Source organism: Hemicordylus capensis, chromosome 3 (assembly GCF_027244095.1).
Source record: "Hemicordylus capensis ecotype Gifberg chromosome 3, rHemCap1.1.pri, whole genome shotgun sequence".
Lineage (NCBI taxonomy): Eukaryota > Metazoa > Chordata > Lepidosauria > Squamata > Cordylidae > Hemicordylus > Hemicordylus capensis.
Genome location: NC_069659.1, coordinates 281,360,255 through 281,380,968, shown reverse-complemented (window position 1 = coordinate 281,380,968; position 20,714 = coordinate 281,360,255). Strand labels below are relative to the sequence as shown.

At 44.2% G+C, this 20,714-nt stretch overlaps 1 protein-coding gene across 2 annotated transcripts in view; it reads left to right on the top strand.

Annotated features, from left to right (window-relative positions):
• CFAP58 (cilia and flagella associated protein 58) overlaps nt 1-20,714 on the top strand; it is a 139,913-nt gene that overhangs the window by 16,458 nt on the left and 102,741 nt on the right. For both annotated transcript variants that reach the window (XM_053313153.1, XM_053313152.1), the window contains exons 4-6: nt 2,592-2,748; nt 3,901-4,095; nt 13,867-14,004. In XM_053313153.1, coding sequence (XP_053169128.1) covers nt 2,592-2,748; nt 3,901-4,095; nt 13,867-14,004 — 490 coding nt within the window. The remainder of the gene's footprint in view (nt 1-2,591; nt 2,749-3,900; nt 4,096-13,866; nt 14,005-20,714) is intronic.

The following is a 20,714-nucleotide window of genomic DNA, read 5'->3' as shown; positions in this document are numbered from 1 at the left end:
CCGGACCGGTCTCTCCTCTCTTCCCCTTGCCTCCAGTCCCGTGCTCTCCAGCCCCCCTCCCCTCCTGTTCCTCCCCACACACAGAGCCACGGTGGGCGGCCAAGAAGGGCCCTGCCACTGCTCTACCGCCGCCACCGTTTTCTCTCTCTCCCGTCCTTCTGCCACCGCCGCGGCTTTTCTCTTTCCCCCTCCTCCCGCCCGCTCCCCGCCGCCACTTTTCTCTCCCCCCCTCCTCCACCCGCCGGCTGGCCACCACCGGCACTTTCTTCCCCCTCTCTTCTCCTCACTTCGGAACTCTGGCAGTGTGTTGCGAGAGTTCTGCCGCCAAATCCTGGGCATGCATGTCCCAAGAGAATTAAATATATAGATGGTTTAAATGCTTATTGGGTCCTGTGTGGTGGACTGTGAAGTGTGTAGAACCATTGGCTGGCTAACAGTTCATTTGCAGTAATGAACAACTTCTAGTGCCATCCTAATCTGAAAGTTTAATCAAGTTTCTGAAGTTAAATGTTGCCCCATCTTCTTTCCCTTCTCCTTATTATCTTTTGTTCTCTTCCAACAATGTCTCCTGATGTGAACATGATCCTTTATTACTTAGATACTATAAATGTTAAGTTTATAAGGGTTTGAAACAAATGGCTTCTTTGTCCATTATTGTTTTCTTGTAATTTAGGTGACCACAACCTGTTTTCAAAATGGCAGATTGTAAAATGAAGCCCCCGCATTAGTAAAGCCTAGGATCCTGTCCTGTGTTGTGAATTTTATTTGTATTGGACTGTCAACTCATGAGTTCTGAATAGGAGTTGCTTATACTATGATTGGCCTCCATCTTGTTTCAAATGCTGGATGACAGAAAAATATTCCTATCAGTATGCCCCAAGGCTTCCTTCCATCTGCTTCCAGATTCTGATTTGTATTGGACTGTAAACACACCAGTTCTAAAAGGAAGTTGCTTATATTTTGATTGACGCCATCTCATGGATGACTGGTAGGGCAAAAATATCTTTGCCAGCATACTCTAGGACCCTATCCCATGTGCTGTGAATTTGGTTTGTATCAGACTGTGAGCACATCATTCTTAAGGGATGGTGCTTATTCTTTGATTGTCTGCCATCTTGAAAGAAAGCGGTGGATGGGAAAAACATCCCTGTCAGATTAGAGTCCCATAGATATGGGCGCTTTCCCCATGTGCTGTAAATTTGGTTTGTTTCAGACTGCAAACACAAAAGTTACACATGGACACACAGCATGGGCATGGTGTTCTCATAAGCCTTTTTGCCTCTGGAAAACCTCTATAAACCAAAGAATAAATAACCATGATAATGATTTATGTGGATGACCAACATAATGGCCTACAGGTGAAACTCGGAAAATTAGAATATCGTGCAAAAGTCCATTAATTTCAGTAATGCAAATTAAAAGGTGAAACTGATATATGAGACAGACGCATTACATGCAAAGCGAGATAAGTCAAGCCTTAATTTGTTATAATTGTGATGATCATGGCGTACAGCTCATGAAAACCCCAAATCCACAATCTCAGAAAATTAGAATATTACATGGAACCAATAAGACAAGGATTGAAGAATAGAACAATATCGGACCTCTGAAAAGTATAAGCATGCATATGTATTCAGTACTTGGTTTGGGCCCCTTTTGCAGCAATTACTGCCTCAATGCGGCGTGGCATGGATGCTATCAGCCTGTGGCACTGATGAGGTATTTTGGAAGACCAGGATGCTTCATTAGCGGCCTTCAGCAATTCTGCATTGTTTGGTCTCATGTCTCTCATCCTTCTCTTGGCAGTGCCCCATAGATTCTCTATGGGGTCAGGTCAGGCGAGTTTGCTGGCCAATCAAGCACATTACACTGTATACTTTTCAGAGGTCCGATATTGTTCTATTACTGAAATTAATGGACTTTTGCACGATATTCTAATTTTCCAAGTTTCACCTGTAGTTCTCATGGTAAACTAGTTTTTTGATTGTACCACTTCAAATGATCAGTGTGGACTTGCATAACTAAATGTTTCTTCGTGTACAAAAGTTCTCTGAACAAATAAACCTAGCATGTTGTGAGAAAGTAGCCTGTCATAGTGATTTCATTGGGAACCCAGAGCACCTAACCTTTTATGGATTATTTCCTTCTCTGTACATCTATGTGATCATGAGGGATCTGTGTCATCAATCAGACAGGGTAGCTAAGCCAGTCTTCTCAAATGCAAAGGTGACCTGTAGAAACTACAAGACTGGAACCAAGGGAAAAGGTATTCAGTGGTCTTATTGCAAGGCATGGAGGTTAGAGTAGGGATCTTTATAATGGGGAAACATGGCTTTAATCCAAAGTCAAAACACTAGAATAAAGATCACTAGGGTATTGTCTATATTATGGAAGGGTTATATTTCTGCCACAATGGCAGTCTTTTTAGTAGTTGCAACAGACATATAATTTAACTGACAGATATTGGAGCCAATGCAAGAGGAGTTTCATGCAAAACAGTTATCTTTAAGCTCCCATTTTCCACAAAGCACATTGTGCTGAGATCATAGCGTAGGCTGCAACACAGCTGACTGGGATCTTTTTTCTTTCAGCATGCGTGAATTGCTAAGATTTAAGGAGGAAGTAACAAAGGAACGAGACCAGCTTTTGTCAGAAGTTGTAAAGTTACGTGAAAATGTAGCAAATATGACAGATCAACAGCAAGAGGCAGAAAAGACAAAACTTGAGGCAGAGTCAACCATCGCTCAGGTCTGTGCAACTCCCTAGGTTGCTGTCATTGATATCTTTTGCTTGAAGGCTTCTCCACCTTTGCAATTTATCTCTATTAACTGCCACCTGCTATTTCACCCCCAAATCCTTTTCAGGAAGCTTGGTAAGAAGTTATCAGTGACAGGGCATCATCAGTGCCTTTAATCTCTTCCACTGATCTCTGACATATCTTTTTCAGAACAGTTTGCCATCTATGGGGCCCTTCCCCGTCTGCCAAATGCGCTACATCAACCAGAGTAGCAGTTCTGCTTTGGAGATTGCTTCTTTTGCTTTAATGAAAGCATACTCCCACTCCCGCCCTCTGTAGTGAATTTCTCCATATTTTTGAGGTCTTCACCTCCCCATTCTGATGAGCAATAGCTTGTTTTCCTCTTCTAATTATCAATATTCCCAAGCCAGAGGTGTTTCTGGCTGAGCATGTTGTGGTTCAAACATTTTTTTTCACTGCACGTACACACTTTATTTTTCCCTATATTGGCTACAGTAAGTTCTGCAGTGTTAGGCTGTCTTAGAGCATTTGGCTTCCCCATGCTATTTAACAATCAAGTACAGTAGTGACTAGTTCTGCCAATTAATGGTTACATCTATCACTTCTCCTTTGTGTATCCTTTCTTACTCCCTTGTTTATTATTCTCTGTTCTGTTCATCAATTACTGTCTCTATTTATCAAATTAATTTTTTCTGTTGCCATAAGTTCCCCCTCAAGCATGCTCTATTTAGCAAAACCTTTGATGAACCTATGTTCATCTTATCTATTTCCCTACAACTGCTTGACATTCACCAACTATATTTGCATTCCTCATTGTCAATCCTTGATTCCCCCCCCCCCAATCCCTTCTTGCCCAATGTTGGTTGTAAACTCTCTGGACAGGGTTCTCGTCAGTTCAGTGCACTGTAGGATGCCTAATACACTGTAGGCAAAAAACTCACATTTATAGTAGTAATTCTGCTTTTTAATAGTGAGCCAGATTAAGATCTTAGTTAATTGACTAAAGGGCAGTAGAGCATACAAACTGTTTAATGTCATAACTCATCAAAGCTAGCAGTAAGCAGTTACATACTTTTACTGATCCCCCTGATTAAAAGCCAAACAAATGTCTCTTGCCAATGTCTCTTTTGTTGCTATTGCAGCTCCATCAGGAAATCCAAATGCGTCAGAATGAGGCTTCACGGGAATCCCGAAAGAAGGAAAAAATGGAGAGGGAACTGAAACAGCTTCAAATGGAACTAGAGAACAAGTTGTCTGATATGAAGACAATGCAGCAGGCTATGCAAAGGAACAAGGAGGACCTCCTGAGGTCTGAACAGCAGCTCAAGGAGCAGAAGGTATTACAGGGTGTTACGTTGAACTGTCTTGGGAACATCCATGTATGGACTATAAGATCAAGATAAGATTCAGGATACAGTGGAAGAGTTTTATTATTTATGTATATATTGGCTTTTGGTCCCAAATGGGACTCCCAAGGTGGCAAAAGTTACCTTTAAAGTTTACTTTAATATTTCAGAACAGAAGTAAAACACTTGGGGGAACTACTGGCTTTCTAGGCATTTTAGTTCCTCTTTGAGAGGGCACTCAAATTAGGAAGAATAAATGGGGATGCACAGTTCACAGTGGATAAAGGTTTTATTCTTTCTCTCCCTCTGCCTCGAGCTTTCACCTGTGAGCCAGTACCCAGCACTTACCTATACCACAGCAGCAACTTTGTTCAAGTGGGAAACCAGCCTGATTAAAGTTGCTCAGACAGCTTATCTCCCTGTGAACTGTCTCTGGGGAGATTCTGGTGTTGGCCATCACATGCTCCCTTTCAAGTTTGGGACTTTTTGGCTTGAGTGGAAGTGGAATTATACAGACAATGACTGAGGTGGGTTCCTCAGGGAGATGGCTTGTGGAGGGCACTGACAAAAATGAAAGAACCTATAACTGACATCCACAGGTAGATGGGTGTTATAATAATTAAGATTTGAAAATACCAGGTACCATCAAGGCAGGGGGTAAGAAGCAGGAGAAGGCAAGAATAAGAGTAATAAGACATGAAATGGGAGAGATGAACGTCTGAGGTATCACTGAAGAATCCTGTAGGTTGACAGAAGGCTTCAAGTTTCTTGTGAGGCCCCTCTTTATATTTCTCAGGAACAAATGCAAAAGCAGAGATAACTAGAAGGAAGGATTCTGAAGATGGGAATAGTCCCACTGGATTGTGAAATTACGCAGTGACTCACTAAGCAGAGTTTCTGGGTTGGGCCCAACAATATGTGATTTGAGCCCAGTGTCACTTTATATAAAGTCTTGCCCTTGTTTCTTATTTTAAAAGGCTCCTTGAAACACCCACAGTGATGAGGTGTAGGGATGTGCATGAACCTTTTCGGCCCTCCTTAGGGAAGCACTGAACTGGCTTGGGCGCCCGCAGCCAAACCAGTTCAGCAGGGTGAAGAGCGACACCCTTTAAAAGCTTCAGTCTCGTGCAGCCTTTTGAAGAGTGAGTGCTATGCCCGGGAAAGTGGTGGGGCGGTGCAGGAGAAGGTAAGGACCTGCTTACCTGCTTTTAAAGGGAACAGCTCCCCTCCCCACCCATGGCTGCCTGAGCCTATTCGGGCTCATCCCTAATGAGGTGGCAGCCCAGATAGAATGGGTCTTGGAATACTATATGGGTTGCTGTCTTTCCAGGGAAGAATTGTGTGGATGTCGACCAGTTGTTTCCAGGCCTCTCTGCTTTATAATATGTCACTTTCTTTTTCAAACAAATAACTGATTTATGTGAAGAGTCATCAAACTGTACTCAAAGTCTGCAACACTACAGTAGTGACTCTGGAAATTTCAGTTGTCTATTTAGCCCATAATAGCTACAGGAGAAGGTAGCTTGTGGGGACTTATAAACCCCCTTCAGATGTTATTTAAAAAGCTGCTGTTGTGTACAGCACTGAAAGCAGGTCTGGAAATCCCTCCCTGATGCATCACTCACCCTTCTTGCTGTGCTGCCTATTATGGCAGTGTTTGTCTGAAGAAGTGATTGCTGGAACTGTGATGGTGTGTGTTTCCATGATCAGAAGGCTGGGGCATCCCAGCCTCCCAATCACAGAAATGCCTGCCATCACGGTTACGGCATTTGCCTCTTCAGTTGAATGCTGCTGTGACTGAACAGCACAGTGAGTAGGGTGAGTGATGCACTGGGATTTCTGGATCTGCTTTTGACACTTCAGACACTGCTTTTTGCATGTCTGAAGAGGGCTATAGTTGTGTTAGTTTGCACTGAGCTGTTTGTTTGAATACTGCTCCCTTGCACAAATATATATATATATATTCCTTTAAAGAATCATCTTGAGATTGTTTTAGTGAAAGGAGGTATAGAAAAATAAATAAATAAAATAAAATAAAATAAAATAAATATATAACAATGCTGCACTAGTGGTGTCAGGCCAAAAGCTGATTCTGGCTAAATCCTGTGTGTAACTGCAGCATATGCATAACTGATTCTTTATGGGCTGATGCAGTTTGAACCAGCTTGAATGTTTTTGCAAAAAACTCCCCCTCAAATTTCTACAATTCTATAAATAGGCCCTCACCCTCACTTTTGACTAACATAATGATCTGGATCTTGATCCGTTCAGTCCATTAGAATGGGTTCTGCACCTGCGTAGAAGCCTATCGGTGTGGAGTGCCACAGCTCCTTTTCAGCACTTGCGCCCCACCCCATGTGACCACGTGGCCCTTTAAGGCAGGAGGAAGCCCCAGCACTTCAGTTCCTTTACAACCGCCATAGCAATCTGTTCCTCCGTCACTACGGTTCCTTTGTACCGGTTCCTTACTTCATTGTGGGTTCTAAAAAGGAAAGATTTATAGGTTATTTGGACTTTGGACTATTTTTGAACAACATTTGTGAGTAATCCTGACTGCTAAGACGGATTTTAAGGCTTGATCTGGAAACGGAGCACGGACAATGGCAATGGACCATCCCAAACATTCAGACAAGAGAATAGGGGAAAAAAGACTTTCAAACACTGTTCTAGTTGTAATTTGAAGTTACCCTCACAAGACAGGCATGATTTGTGTTTGCTGTGTCTGGGGGAGGTGAAGATTGGGTAGATGCCACACCACTCCTGCCAACAAAGAGGGCCAAAAGTTTAATGTGCTGGGCAGAAAAATATACTCAGCATCATTTTTATCAGTTGAAATAGCCAACTATTCGACATGCACAGCTAAACATAATTATGGCTTTTGGCAAAGTTTAGGACAGGAATTGGACACTCTCTCCCCAGATTAGTTTAAGGTCTGCTTTAGGAAAGTACTGCTGAAATCAGCAGAAGTTAGCAAACAACAACTTAGTACCACAAAACATTTGGCAGAATCGGAATCGAGAGTCATGAGTACCTCCATCATCCTAAGGCGACCTGTGTAGCTTCACTCTGTGGCTCTTCAATATGATATGAAGGAAAAAACTGAGGGCTTCCTGTTTGAAGGGAAGGGTCTGTTCTCGGAACAGACTGATGCAACTTTGGAAAAGTCGAAAAAGTCTAAATTTACCGCAAAGAGTTTTACTTTCACTTCCACCACTTCTTATTTGGCAAAGACAAAGACATATAGCAGGCCATGCTCCTGCTACAGGCAACAAGAGGTTACTGTGGGGTAGGCTGTGACTAAGAAATCCTACCAGCCATATAATAAGAAACATTATCAGCCCCAAAACAAAAACAATCAGGGCCAGCGTAATAAGGGGGATGCCCCTAAGCAGCATCTTTGAAATGTCAACAGCCCATCGCACTTTTTTCCAGTGCTGGACTACAGCCCGATTCAAGCAACAGCCTACCCCAACAATGTAGTGCTGAATGGGATGGCCTGCAACATCCATCAGGCTCAATTAACACCATCAGTCAACAACAACTTCAGATTGGCAAGCCTTGCCCATGCATGGGACCACATAACATCGGATTCATGGGTGTTGAAGATAGTATCTTCAGGCTACGCCATGGAGTTCAAGGCTCGTCCAACTTTTTGAGGGTTGAACTTTACGAGGGCTACTCCTGCCCTACTGAAGGAGGTGCAGGAGCTGCTGGACAAATGGGCTATTGTCCCAGTGTGGTGGGCACAGAGGTGGGAGGGTTTTTCCAAATCTCCAAAAGGGATGGAGGTCAAAGGCCGATAATGGATCTTAGACATCTGAACAAGTTTGTTCATGTGAAAAGGTATTGAACGACGATGTTGCAAGACAACCTGCTGCTTTTATATCAGGAGTGGTGGCTTGCAGTGTTAAACCTGCGGGATGCTTATTTTCACATAGGGATCAGGGCTGCCTACCAGAAGTATCTGAGATTCACAGTGGGGACATCAATTTATCAGTATCAGTTTTTGCCGTTTAGCCTTTGCACTGCCCCCGAAGTATTCACAAAATGCACGGCTGTGGTGGTGGCACACCTGCAGACCATGGAGATGGCAATATACCCTTACTGGGTGACTGACTACTAGCATCAAAGGACAGATAAAGGTAAAGTGTGCCGTCAAGTCTATTTCAACTCCTGGCGCCCACAGAGCCCTGTGGTTTTATTTTGGTAGAATACAGAGTTAAATTCTCAAATACAGTACTTGTTGCATTTTCTCCAGGATCTCGGAATAGAGGTCACCTGGAAGAAATTGCATTTCGACTTTGTGAAGACTATCTCATACATAGGAGTTGTCCTGGATACGCGGAAAGGCAGAGCCTACTTACCTCAGGACTGATTCCAGGCCATAACAGATTGTGTATGTCAGTTCCAGTCCAATCCACTGTAGCACGTGAAACAGATCCAATGTCTCCTAGGCCTGATGGTGACCTGCAAGATCACGGTTCGGCACACATGTTTAAAAATGTGAAAACTGCAGTTGTGGTTCTTACCAGCTTCCGCCCGAACATGGATTGTCCACAAAAGTAGTTGTTGGTTCCACATCAGATCATCTAGTCCTTTACCAGGTGGACACGAGAGGAGAACCTTTTGCGAGGAGCCCCCTTTCAACAACAATCCCCCATGGTGTGGGTGATGACCAACGCCTCCATGTTGGGATGGGGGCGGGGAGTCACTGCAATGGCAACGTAGTCCAGGGTTAATGGAGTTGCCAACAACGACAACTCCATATAAATTTCCTAGAGCACTTGGCAGTATTCTAGGCCATGAAGGCATTCCTACCCATGCTCAGAGGGAGAACTGTTCAGATACAGCTGGACAATACAACAGCGATTGCCTATATAAACAGGCAAGGAGGGGTGATGTCTAGGTCGCTGTGTACTTTGAGCATACAGATGTGGCATTGGTGCATCAGGCACAGCATCACCCCTGTGGCAATTCACATAAAAGGGACAGAGAATGTTCTGGTGGATGATCTCAGTTGCTCATTCACAAGGGAGGAGCAACATGAGTGGGAATTGAATGACAAGTACTTGCTTCCAATATTCAGAGCATAGGGGTTCCCCCATATAGACCTTTTGCGATGGCTTACAATTCCAAGTGCGGGAAGTTCTGTTCGAGGGCAGGTCATGATCCTCAGTCATTGGGGGATGCATTCCAGATGGATTGGTCTCAACATCTGTTGTACATGTATCCTCCTGTGCCGTTGGTAAGAAGGGTGGTGGCCTGTCTACTAGCCATCAAAGCAATGGGCATCCTCGTCACATCATGGTGGCCTCGGCAACCATGGTTTCCACATGTACTCGGACTTTCCAATCACATATACAGGAGACTTCCTCCATGCCAGGATCTTCCTCCATGCCAGGATCTCCTGAGACAGCGGATGAGTACTGCACTCATAAGTACCCACCCTAAAGCTAACAACTTGGAGGATTGGCTTCTGAACAACATTTTGTTAAACCAAAGGAAGCCTTCCACATTCACGTAAGTGGAAGTGCTTCAGTTGTTACGCTGCCTCTTGAGGCTTCTGCCCATCTAAGGCTACAGTGCGCAAAGTCCTGCTGTATCTGACCTCGTTGAAAACATCAGTGCTGTCTAATGTCTCCATTAAAGTTCACTTAGCGACTGTCTCAGCTAAGCACCTGGGATGGGATGGAACAACAGTATTCTCCCACCCCAGCTGCAAGAGTTTTTTTAAAGGGTCTCTCCAACCTGTATCCACTGGTTAAACAATCATTAGAACCATGAAGTATTTCTTTGGTACTTTTGGCTCTGACAGAATCTCCTTTTGAGCTAATGGCTACAGCTGACCTAAAACGTGTCTCATTAAAAACAGTCTTCTTAGTGGCTATTACAGCCGTCCCAGGAATAAGTGAGCTGACTGTGTTGAGGATGTGTCTTTTACATTCTTCTATCCGGATAAGGTCTTACTATGCCCTGACCTTTCCTTCCTACCTAAAATTGTGACAGATTTTCACATAAATCAAGATAGCGTACTACCTACCTTCTTCAGCTCTCCAAGTTCAGCTCTTCTGACGGCCATGGATAGCCATGACGACCTTGGATGTCAAAAGGGCTCTTCTGTTCTCCCTGTCTAGGACAAAGTCGATTAGAAAAACAAAGAAGTTGTTTATTTCCTAGAAAGGCAGTGCCCATGGCCAAGCACTGTCTAGACAGATTGTCCCACTGGCTAGTGGAACTAATCTTCCTGACTTACAAGCTGCAAAAAGTTCAGCCACCAAAATCCATCAAAGCACATGCTACCCGGGCATATGGTGCCTCGGTGGCCCAACTGACAGGCGTTTTGTTTAAGGACATTTGTAGAGCTGCAACATGGTCCTCTGAACTGCCCTTCATAAAGCATTATTCCATTGACTTGTGCTCTGCAGCGGAGACAAATTTCGGGAGAGGTGTCCTTAAAAGGGTGTTACAGTAATTGCTGCTACTGCTCCTCTCCTCCTAAGGGAGCTAAGTAAACACCCATTCTAATGAATTCAGTGGACCATGATCCAGGTAAACAGGTTGCTTATATGAAATTGATGATCTGGTAGTGATCTGTTGATATCCATTAGACCCTCTCGAACCTTCCCTCTGCAGTAGTGTGCAAATATCCAGCTGGAACTCACCTGCTCATACAGCATTGATCGCCTGTTCTGGCGGTCTTCAAGGAACTTATGGTGCTTCCTCCCACCTTAAATAGCCATGTGGTCATGTGGGGCAGGGCACGAGCGATGAAAAGGAGCTGTGGTACTTCACATCGAGAGGCTTCCACACAGGTGCAGAACCCATTCTAATGGATATCAGCGGATCACTACCAGATCATAAGTTACAGGTGAGCAACCTGTTTTTCTCACTGACACCATGGCTCATCAGATTTTTGTTCCCAGTATTTTTTCTTAGCACATCACCATTGGTCCTGTCCCTTAATATATTGATGTTTGCAGTGGGTCAGTATGGAAATAATGTTTTCCTACCAGTCATGTTTGCTGTGATGTTAGCTAACTGAATGCTGGTAAAGGTGTTTAGGCAGAACTTATTGTTGAAGTACAAAGTGTGTGTGTGTGTGTATGTAAGCAAATTTACTAGCATTTTTCTGGCCAGGCCTTAAAATGTCTTCTGAAACTAGCCTGTTTTTTCAGTCAATTTCCCCTGATGTTGAAAAGCGCTCGGATAAGTGATTTTAGTAAATAGCATCAGTAGTCTGGTAATTGTAAAGCCATTCTTCCTGGAGCCAAACTCTTCTAGGAATTGCACTGGGCATTCAAATTTATGGTCTTTCCTTCCCTCCTGTCCCTGAGTGGATGTGAATAGAGACCTGTGACAGCTGTTAATTTAGTTGCAGGTTTCAGTAGAATCTACAAGTTCAGTGTATATGCAGGTCTGCTTGTGGCTGTGAAAAATGTGACTGTGGATGGCGCTGAGTCTGATGTTACCTTTTTTAACCAAGCTGAGGAGCCATTTACACATTCTAGAGTGTAACTAGACCGGTTCTGACTGTTTACAGTTCCAGAATTGCACTAAGTTTGCTATACAAGAGAACCAGCGTGAGAGCCAGTGTGGTGTAGTAGTTAGAGTGCTGGACTAGGACCGGGGAGACCCGAGTTCAAATCCCCATTCAGCCATGATACCAGCTGGGTGACTCTGGGCCAGTCACTTCTCTCTCAGCCTAACCTACTTCACAAGGTTGTTGTGAAAGAGAAAATCAAGTATGTAGTACACCGCTCTGGGCTCCTTGGAGGAAGAGCGGGATATAAATCTAAAAATAAATTATTATTATTATTATTAATAATAATAATAATAACAACAACAACAACCATGTTACTGTGGATTCCATTTGTTGCCTACTACCGCGAGTAACTGAACCGCGAGTAACAAGTCATTAGAGCTATAGGAAAAGGGGTTAGGTTCCAGAGTGGAGGGAAACTAGCAAAAAAACCCCCCAAAAACCACACCCTTACTGCGGTGTGATCTGTAGGGTCTGCATGTGCCGAGGAATGCCCCTCCGAACCATGAAAAATTGTGGGGAAAGGTCCATGTTTTAAAAGAAATGAGCTGCAAAATGGCTCCTGGTGGACATAATGGCAGGCGGACATGATCTCTGTGTTAACTTCTGGCCCTCTGAGAACTGCATATCCTTGAGTTTTAACCCTTTCATATCCACAGTTACTGGGAACGGGTGTCTATTAGATAGCCTGTGGATACATGGAACTGTGAATAACGGTTCCGTGAATAACGTTCTCCTGTACTGACATGTTGTATGCTGCTCTGCTCCCAGAATGTACTGTGCATTCTGGGGGTTTTCAGTCAATTTTTAGTTATGCCTGAGCACCCACATTCTTTCCCACAATACAATAATAGGTCTTCAGTTGAAGTTACAGAAGCAGAAGAAAATACTAGAAATTCCATTACCAAAAGATGTGGTGTTTCCTTGGTTCTTTTGACTGAAGATTGATTAGAAATGGGAAGACATCAAGACCCTCTGACAACTATGTGCTAAAGCAGGCATCCCCAAACTGCGGCCCTCCAGATGTTGCTGAACTACAACTTCCAGCATACCCAGCCACAAAAAATTGTGTCTAGGGATGCTGGGAGTTGTAGTTCAGCAACATCCTGATGGCCGCAGTTTGGGGATGCCTGTGCTAAAGGAATTATTACAAGCATATGAAGTTGCTTTCTGTTGTCGCACTATTGGACGATGTAGCCCAGTATTGTCTAACTGCCAGTGGTTTCCAAAGTCTCCCAACTCTGTGGCCCGTGACTATCTATCTATATAATTCTCTTAGACATACTTGTCGCTAATCCCATGCATAGCAGCTCTTGCGAGCGAGGGGAAGGGGAGAGGAAAGCGGCGGTGGCAGGGAACATAAGGCCAACGGACAGGCCAATGAACGGGCAGGTGGGCAGGGAGAGAAAGCAGTGGCAGAGAGGGGAATAGAAATGGAAAGTGGTGATGGTGGCGGGGGGGGGGGGAAGAAAGCAAAAGTGGCAGCGGGGAGAAATCGAAGGCGCCGGTGGGGGAAGAAAGCAAAAATGACTATGGCATGGGGAGAAAGCAAAAGCGGTGATGGGGGAGAAAGTGGTGGGGACAGCCAGAGAGAAAAAACGTTGGAGGAGGGGGGAGGGCTGAGAACAAGGGGCTGAGAATGAAGGAGGGGAACTGAGAATGATGGAGAACTTGAGGTGCAGATGTTCTGTGCCTAGGCTAGCTAATTTAACTGAATATGCTATAGACTGAACTCAGGACCTTCTGCATGCAAAGCATGTTCTCTGCCACCGAGCAGTGCACCCCCCCCCTTATTAAGGGAGGCCTTGCCTGGTAAAATACAGAGCTCCTTTTCACTGCTGCTGCTGATTACAACCATTTGCTTCTTCTGCTTATTTGCAATGATTACAGCAAGTATTGCTGTACACAGTGTCTGCCAAATGGCTGACAAGCATTTAAATATTTATCTGCCACCTGTGAGAGAAGCTTGCAAAAACCCTGGAAAAATTACCCCCCCCCGTGTTATTTATTAGTTGCTGTCATCCCTTTCCCCCACCTGCCTAACATTTATAACAGTATATTAGTAATGTAATCAATGATAAAGGGTGTTAAATAATAAGAATAAAAGATGAAGGAATTCTCATTTCTTTGGAAATTTGAGATAACATTGGTCTGTCTGAGTAGGTGTAGTATTACCTACAGATTAAAAAAAATATTAACTGGTTTGTGCCATAATCTTGCAGATCCTGAACGAAAGGGCCACAAAAGAACTGGAACAGTTTACACTGAGAAATGCCAAGCTCCAGCAAGAAAATGAGCAGCATAGCCTGGCCATTGAACAACTTATGCAGGAAAATCAACAAAAAACTACGGAGCTGAGAGTAAGTACAAAATTCTCTTAATCCTAGTTCGGAAACAAAATTGTACATGGTGTGTGTATGTTTAACAGCAGCTACTCTGAATGTTTGTTTTTTTGTTTTTTTGTTTTTTAAAGCATTAATTATGTGGAAATATTCTAGATCAGGGCTACACAGCTTCGGCCCTCCAGCAGATATTGGACTACAAATCACATAATTCCTGACTATTGGCCGCTGTAATGGGAGTTATAATCCAGAAACAGCTGGAGGGCTGAAATTGTGCAGCTTTGTTCTAGATTAATTCCTTGATGCATCTATGCTATCTCCCTGTTATGGCCTCCTTTTATATGATGCATCTATGCTTTCTCCCTGTTATGGCCTCCTTTTATATGATCATTTCAGAATAAAGTGGAGATAAAAAGACCTGATATAAAACCTGGATTTGGGAACAGGATTCAATTCAAGTTAGCACACTTAACTAGGGATGTGCACGAATTAACTTTGGCGCTGGCAGGGGTAGCACTTTAAGGGCGGGGGAGGGTGTACTCACCCCTCCTGCCGCATTTCCCCCGCTGGCGCTCTGTGATTTTTTAAAAGCTGCTTGGGGCGGCAGCGTTCCTCCCTGCTGCCCCGTTTCTCCCATCAGCCAGAAGTGGCCAGAAGCAGCAAGCGTGCGTGCGCTTGTTGCGTGCGTGGGCGCACCTGTCTGCCATGCACGTGTGCGCACGCAACAGGCGCACACGCGCTTGCTGCTTCCGGCCACTTCTGGCCGATGGGAGAAATGGGGCGGCAGGGAAGAATGCTGCCGCCCCAAGCAGCTTAAAAAATCACAGAGCACCGGCGGGGGAAATGCGGCGGGAGGGGTGAGTACACCCTCCCGCGCCCTTAAAGTGCTACCCCCACCGGCGCCGAAATTCTCCCCCACGCTGAAATGTTTTGGAAGCCTTTATAATGGCCTCCGAAACGTTTCGGGCACATGCCTACTCCTAACTTGATTAGGAGTGCTTACAAAAGATATCTAAATATAAATATACATGAGGAGTAGTGACATCACAATATGCTCATATATATTATTTTCTGCAAAAAGTTTACTCTTCCTTTTAATGTCTCCTTTCTGTTCCATTTAGTTCCTTAACCTTTTTTGCAGGGGGATGGCTATTTTTTCAGGGCACAAGAGCTGCTTGCCTTTCAGAGGCAGGTCATTCTCTCCTTGAGATGAAAGGCACTATATAAACCTAAGATATTGCTATTGTTCATCTGTTGTATCTAATCTCCTTCAGCCAAGAGCACATCTGTAGTTACAACATGGCTTATGTTAAAGAACAGGACAGAAAACCGATAGTTTATTGAGCTTTACTAAAAGTACAACCTATTCTCCTAAATGCAGTAAGTCACTTGCAATAAAATATTCTCTTTCAGGGGAAATGTTTCTTAAAACAAAGAAAACAAGTTGCTAGGGGTGTATGAAAAGATCTCTCTACATCTCGTGGAACATAAGAATTCGGTCTTAGAGCCGTAGGTTGTCAAGATTATTTTCTGGTCTCTTTTAATACACATAGAAAAGATGCTACTACAACTTATTATAACAAATAATCTTCCTTGGGAGATATCAAATTTAGTGTGAATAAAGGGATTTGTGGTTTCTAAAGGGTTAACAAATTTGTTGTGGCATGAGCATTCATAGGCAAGAGCCTACTTCATTTTGTCTATAAAGCTCATGCTACAATCAGTTTTATAGTCTTTGTTGCATATGAAAGCTTTTAAGGAATATGCATATAACTTACTTCCTTACTTCCTTCTCTCCTGCAGCTGCTTACACTTCACAGAGTGTACACAATACTCATCCATTAAAGTGCATGTGCATGGATTTATTTATTTATCTATTTATCTATCTATTTATTTAATTATTTATATTAAAACTTTTATACCGCCCTTCCAAAAGGCTCAGGGCAGTTTACATTAAAAAACCATTAGAATCAGTTAATAATTAAAACAAAAATTATAAAAGCATAAAACAATGATTAACAATTAAAAACATCATAAAACAACAATTAAATAGTCAGAACAATTTAAAAACAAGTTTTAAAAAGCTGAGAAAGCCTGGTTGAAGAGATGTGTTTTCAGAAGTTTTAAAAAAATTGCCAGAGATGGGGAGGCTCGTATCCCAGCAGGGAGCACATTCCACAATTTTGGGGCAGCAGCCGAGAAGGCCTGTCTCTGTGTAGCCACCAAACGAGCTGGCGGCAACTGGAGACGGACCTCCTCAATTGAGCTCAATGGGGCTCATATCGATGAAGATGCTCTCTTAAATACCCAGGGCCTCAGCCGTTTAGGGATTTGTAAGTTATAACTAGCACTTTGTATTTTGCCCGGAAACCTATTGGCAGCCTGTGTAGCTCCATCAACAGAGGAGTAATGTGGTCTCTCTGAGATGACCCAGAGACCAACCTGGCTGCTGCATTCTGAACCAACTGAAGTTTCCGGACTACGTACAAAGGCAGTCTTATGTAGAGTGCATTACAGAAGTCATCTGGAGGTTGCCAACAAATGTACCACTGTTTTGAGGTCATTGATCTCAAGAAACGGGAGCAGCTGGCGTGTCAGCCGAAGCTGATAGAAAGCACGCCGGCCACCGCCTCAGCCTGAGAAACCAAGGAGAGACATTGATCCAGAAGTACTCCCAGACTGCAAACCTGTTCCTTTTGGGGAAGTGTGACCCCATCTAGAACAGGTAGATCAAAATCATCTCCAAAGTTCTGTCCCCTCACAATAAGTACCTCCGTCTTATTGGATTCAGCTTCAGTTTATTCTCCCTCATCCAGCCCATTACTGCTTCCAGGCAGACATTTGGGAAGGATATGCCAATTCCTGAAGAAGTTGACATGGAGAAGTAGATCTGGGTGTCATCAGTGTACTGGTAACACCCAGCTCCAAATTCCCTGATGATCTCTCCCAGCGGTTTCATGTAGATGTTAAAAAGCATTGGAGAACGTATGGAGCCTTGAGGGACACCATACTTAAGCTCAGATTTTGAAGAGCAACAATCTCCAATCAACACCATCTGAAATCTGTCCGAGAGGTAGGAACGGAACCACTGTAAAACAGTGCCTCCCACCCCAACACCCTCAGACGTTCCAGAAGGATACTATAGTCGATAGTATTGAAAGCTGCCGAGAGATCCAGAAGGACCAACAGAGTCACACTTCCTCTGTCAATTCTCAATTGGAGATCATCCATCAGGCCGACCAAGGCAGTTTCCACCCCATAGCCCATCCGAAAACCAGTTTGAAATGGGTCTAGATAATCATTTAATCATTTCATTTAATCATAATCATAATAATCAGAATCATTTCATTTAAAATGCACTAAAAATCAGCCAACACAGCTATAATCATCTATCAGGTAATCAGAAGGCAGATATTTGTTGACCAAAGGCCTGAATAAAAAGGACAGTCTTCAGTCTGGTCTGAAAGATTGGAAGTGAGAGAGCCATTCAAATTGCATCCAAGAGCGAGTTCCACAGTCTGGGGGTAATAGCTGAGAAAGCTTTGTCCCATGTACTTGGCAAATGAGCCTTAGTTGATGTTGGCTCATGGAGCAGAGTCCTTCCAGCCGAGCTAGTCTGGTTGGTAGATTCAGCTGGAAGCAGGCAGTGCATACATGATTGCTGGTGTTATAGAAAAACCATTGTAGGGCCGTTTTGCTTTTTGGCCTGACCTAAACCTTACTTATGCTTACTGCGATAATTGCTGAAGTTAACATGTTCTTAGAAACATGTGGAGGTGAGAGAACCACCCTGATAAGCCTTAAGAAGAAAAACCACAGACTGTCCTTTAGGAGGAATTTTCCTGGAACATCCCATATCTGGATCGTGATCTGTTGAGATAATAAGGAAATTGGTTCTGCGTCTGTGCAGGCACCTTGCGGGCCGACTAATTCTCTCATTGCAGTGCCCAACCATCTGCATGTGCCCCCTGAGTCTGTTATATTTAACGGTTGGGCGTCTTCCTGTCAGTTTCTGTTTGACCGCCATAGCATTCAGCCCTTGTTTGGGCTCCTCGGTATAAACGGAAATTTATAGTTAGAAGACTTACTTACTGACTATGGACTTTATGACTCCGACTGTTTATTGGTTTAGAATTGGATTTCAGACTAAATTTGTAATTGGATTGGACTGGCTGCATGGTTTTATCTGACTACGGACTGTTTAACTGCTTTGCCTACACTATCGGACTAAACTTGACGAAAGAACGGACTGCCCAACTGGTTTGACTCAGAAATCCCCAGGACTGTTTTTCCATAACTGCCACAAAAGCTTTACTACCCTAAAACTGGAGGCTAAAAAAACCTTCAAGTACTGTGTTAAATGCCGTGCCAAGTTGCCTTCAACCGACTACCACGGTGCCTGTCTTCTGTGCCTTGGTGAAGAGCACAATACGGCGGTGTGCAAGATATGCTGCTCCTTTTCAAAGCAGACCAGAATGAACAGAGCCTTGTGACTGAGAGTGGCGTTGTATGATGAGGCTTTCCACCCGCCTATGCCGAGGCCAAGACTTCCATCAACGTTGATGGATAGGTCGACATGGACACCGACTTTGAAGTTGGAGCAGCATGGATCTGCTAAGTAGCTGTCGAAAACCGTGCCTGCAGATGATATCTTCAAAAAACCAAAGGACGTTTCCTTGAAAGGGCTCAAGCACAAAGAGAGGAAACTCCATGGCTTTGGAGATGCAGATTAGGATGGGGCTTATAGTTCTAAGAAGCAATGAACGCTCTTGCCGGCCTCAGCTCAGGGATCTGACGCTGATTGGGATATCCTTCAGGAGGCATCGATGTCGACTACAGCCCCATCAATGCTGACGCAGACAGCAATTCTATCAATTTCGAGAGCAGCCTCGCTCTCAACATCGACAGTGCTGAAACCCTCAGCATTGGATCCCTCAACATTGAGGGAGATCGCTGTGAGGGATAAGAGCACAAGGGACCCAACATTGACATCACACAGACTCCTATCCTTGTCTCCAGCGCCCACTCCTCAACAGTCGACCTCCACTTCGAGAGTGTTGAAGACCCAGGATGACACCACAGGGCAGGAATTGCCAGATCAGGAGGGTGCAGCCACGCTGAAAGAATTGCTTGACTCTGCATCGAGCACTCCTTCTGGCTCCACTTTCTGGGGTTTCTTGAGTGCTGGCTTGGATGACGAGCAGGAGGATGGAGATCTCCCTACACCACCTCCGAAAACACCTACAATTTCACCAAGTGGGGCATCAGGGACTGTGCTGCCATTAACTATGCCAGCTGTGTTGGCCAAGACCTCTTTGGCCAAGGTATCTGCCAACCATCAACGCAGCCAACACGTTCCTGTGGTTTTCAGCACACACTTCCTGAGGATTATGAGAACTACCTAAGGTGGAAGGCACTGCAGATCCCTATGGCTCGGGCACAAGTGCCCTTGCACCAGTATGTCATCATTTATCGAAAGCCAGAAATCCACTTGGCTGCAGCCAATGTCGAGAAGACAACGTCGGTAATGAGGCAACAACTAAGTGCCTTTAAACACTTAGCTGAAACGGAGATGAGGGCGATAGTTATGGCTGTGACCATGCAACGATATGCTTGGCTCCGGTCAACAGCATTACAACAGGATATGAAGGATCGCATAGAGAACCTTGCCTTTGATGGGAAAGGCCTCTTCCATTAGGACACAGATGCTACTATGGAGACTTTGAAAAAAATCAGAGTTTATAGCAAAAACCTTCATGGCAACATCATCGGTGTCTAGTTCCCGTGTGAGAACATACATGCGACACAGTCCCTACAAATACCAGGACAGAAGGGATTTCAGGAGACAGAATAGACCTTTCCAGTGGTCTAGAGGATACAACCAAAAGAACAAGGGCCCGAACAACCTCCCTAATAAGGACAATGCCAAGCAGTCTTTTTGATTCCTCTGCCAGCCCATTGCATTCACAGTCAATTGTCAAGGCCCAAGTCATCGGCCTTGTAGTTGCCTGCACTTTCATCAAGCTGGCAAGCCATGCCCAAGCATGGCACAATATAACATCAGATTGCTGGGCCCTCCGAATCGTACAGACGAGGTGTGCAATAGAGTTCAAGACTCTGCCACTTTTTTCAGGCCTGAAGTACACCAAGGCAGCAGTGGTTCTTCAGGAGGAAGTGAAAGCGTTATTAGAGAAGCAAGCAATTGTACCTATGCAGTGGGCAAGGATATTGTCAGGATTCTACTCCCGCTATTTCCAAATACCCAAATGGGATGGGGGAATTAGGGCGATCATGGGTTTGTGGGGACTCAACTACTTTATCTGGACCCGGAAATTCAGAATGATGATGTTGTAGGCAATATTACCTTTCTTAGATCAGGAAGAGTGGGCGGCAATGTTAGATCTGAAATATGCCTACTTTCATGTGGGCATTCTAGAGAATCACCGAAAGTATCTCAGATTCACAGTAGGAAATGTGATATACCAGTATGCAGTCTTGTGCCCTTCGGATTATCAGCAGTGCCACGAGTATTCACCAAGGTGATGGCTGTCATCGTGGCGTATTTGTGGACTCAGGGATTGGTCGTTTATCCTTATCTAGATGACTGGCTCCTGGTAAGCAGCGACAGAGAACTGTTGCTCTCACAAATTCAGTTGATAGTTCACCTGGTTCAAGATCTAGGCATCAACATCAATTGGAAAAAAACAAACCTCATACCGAGGAAGCTG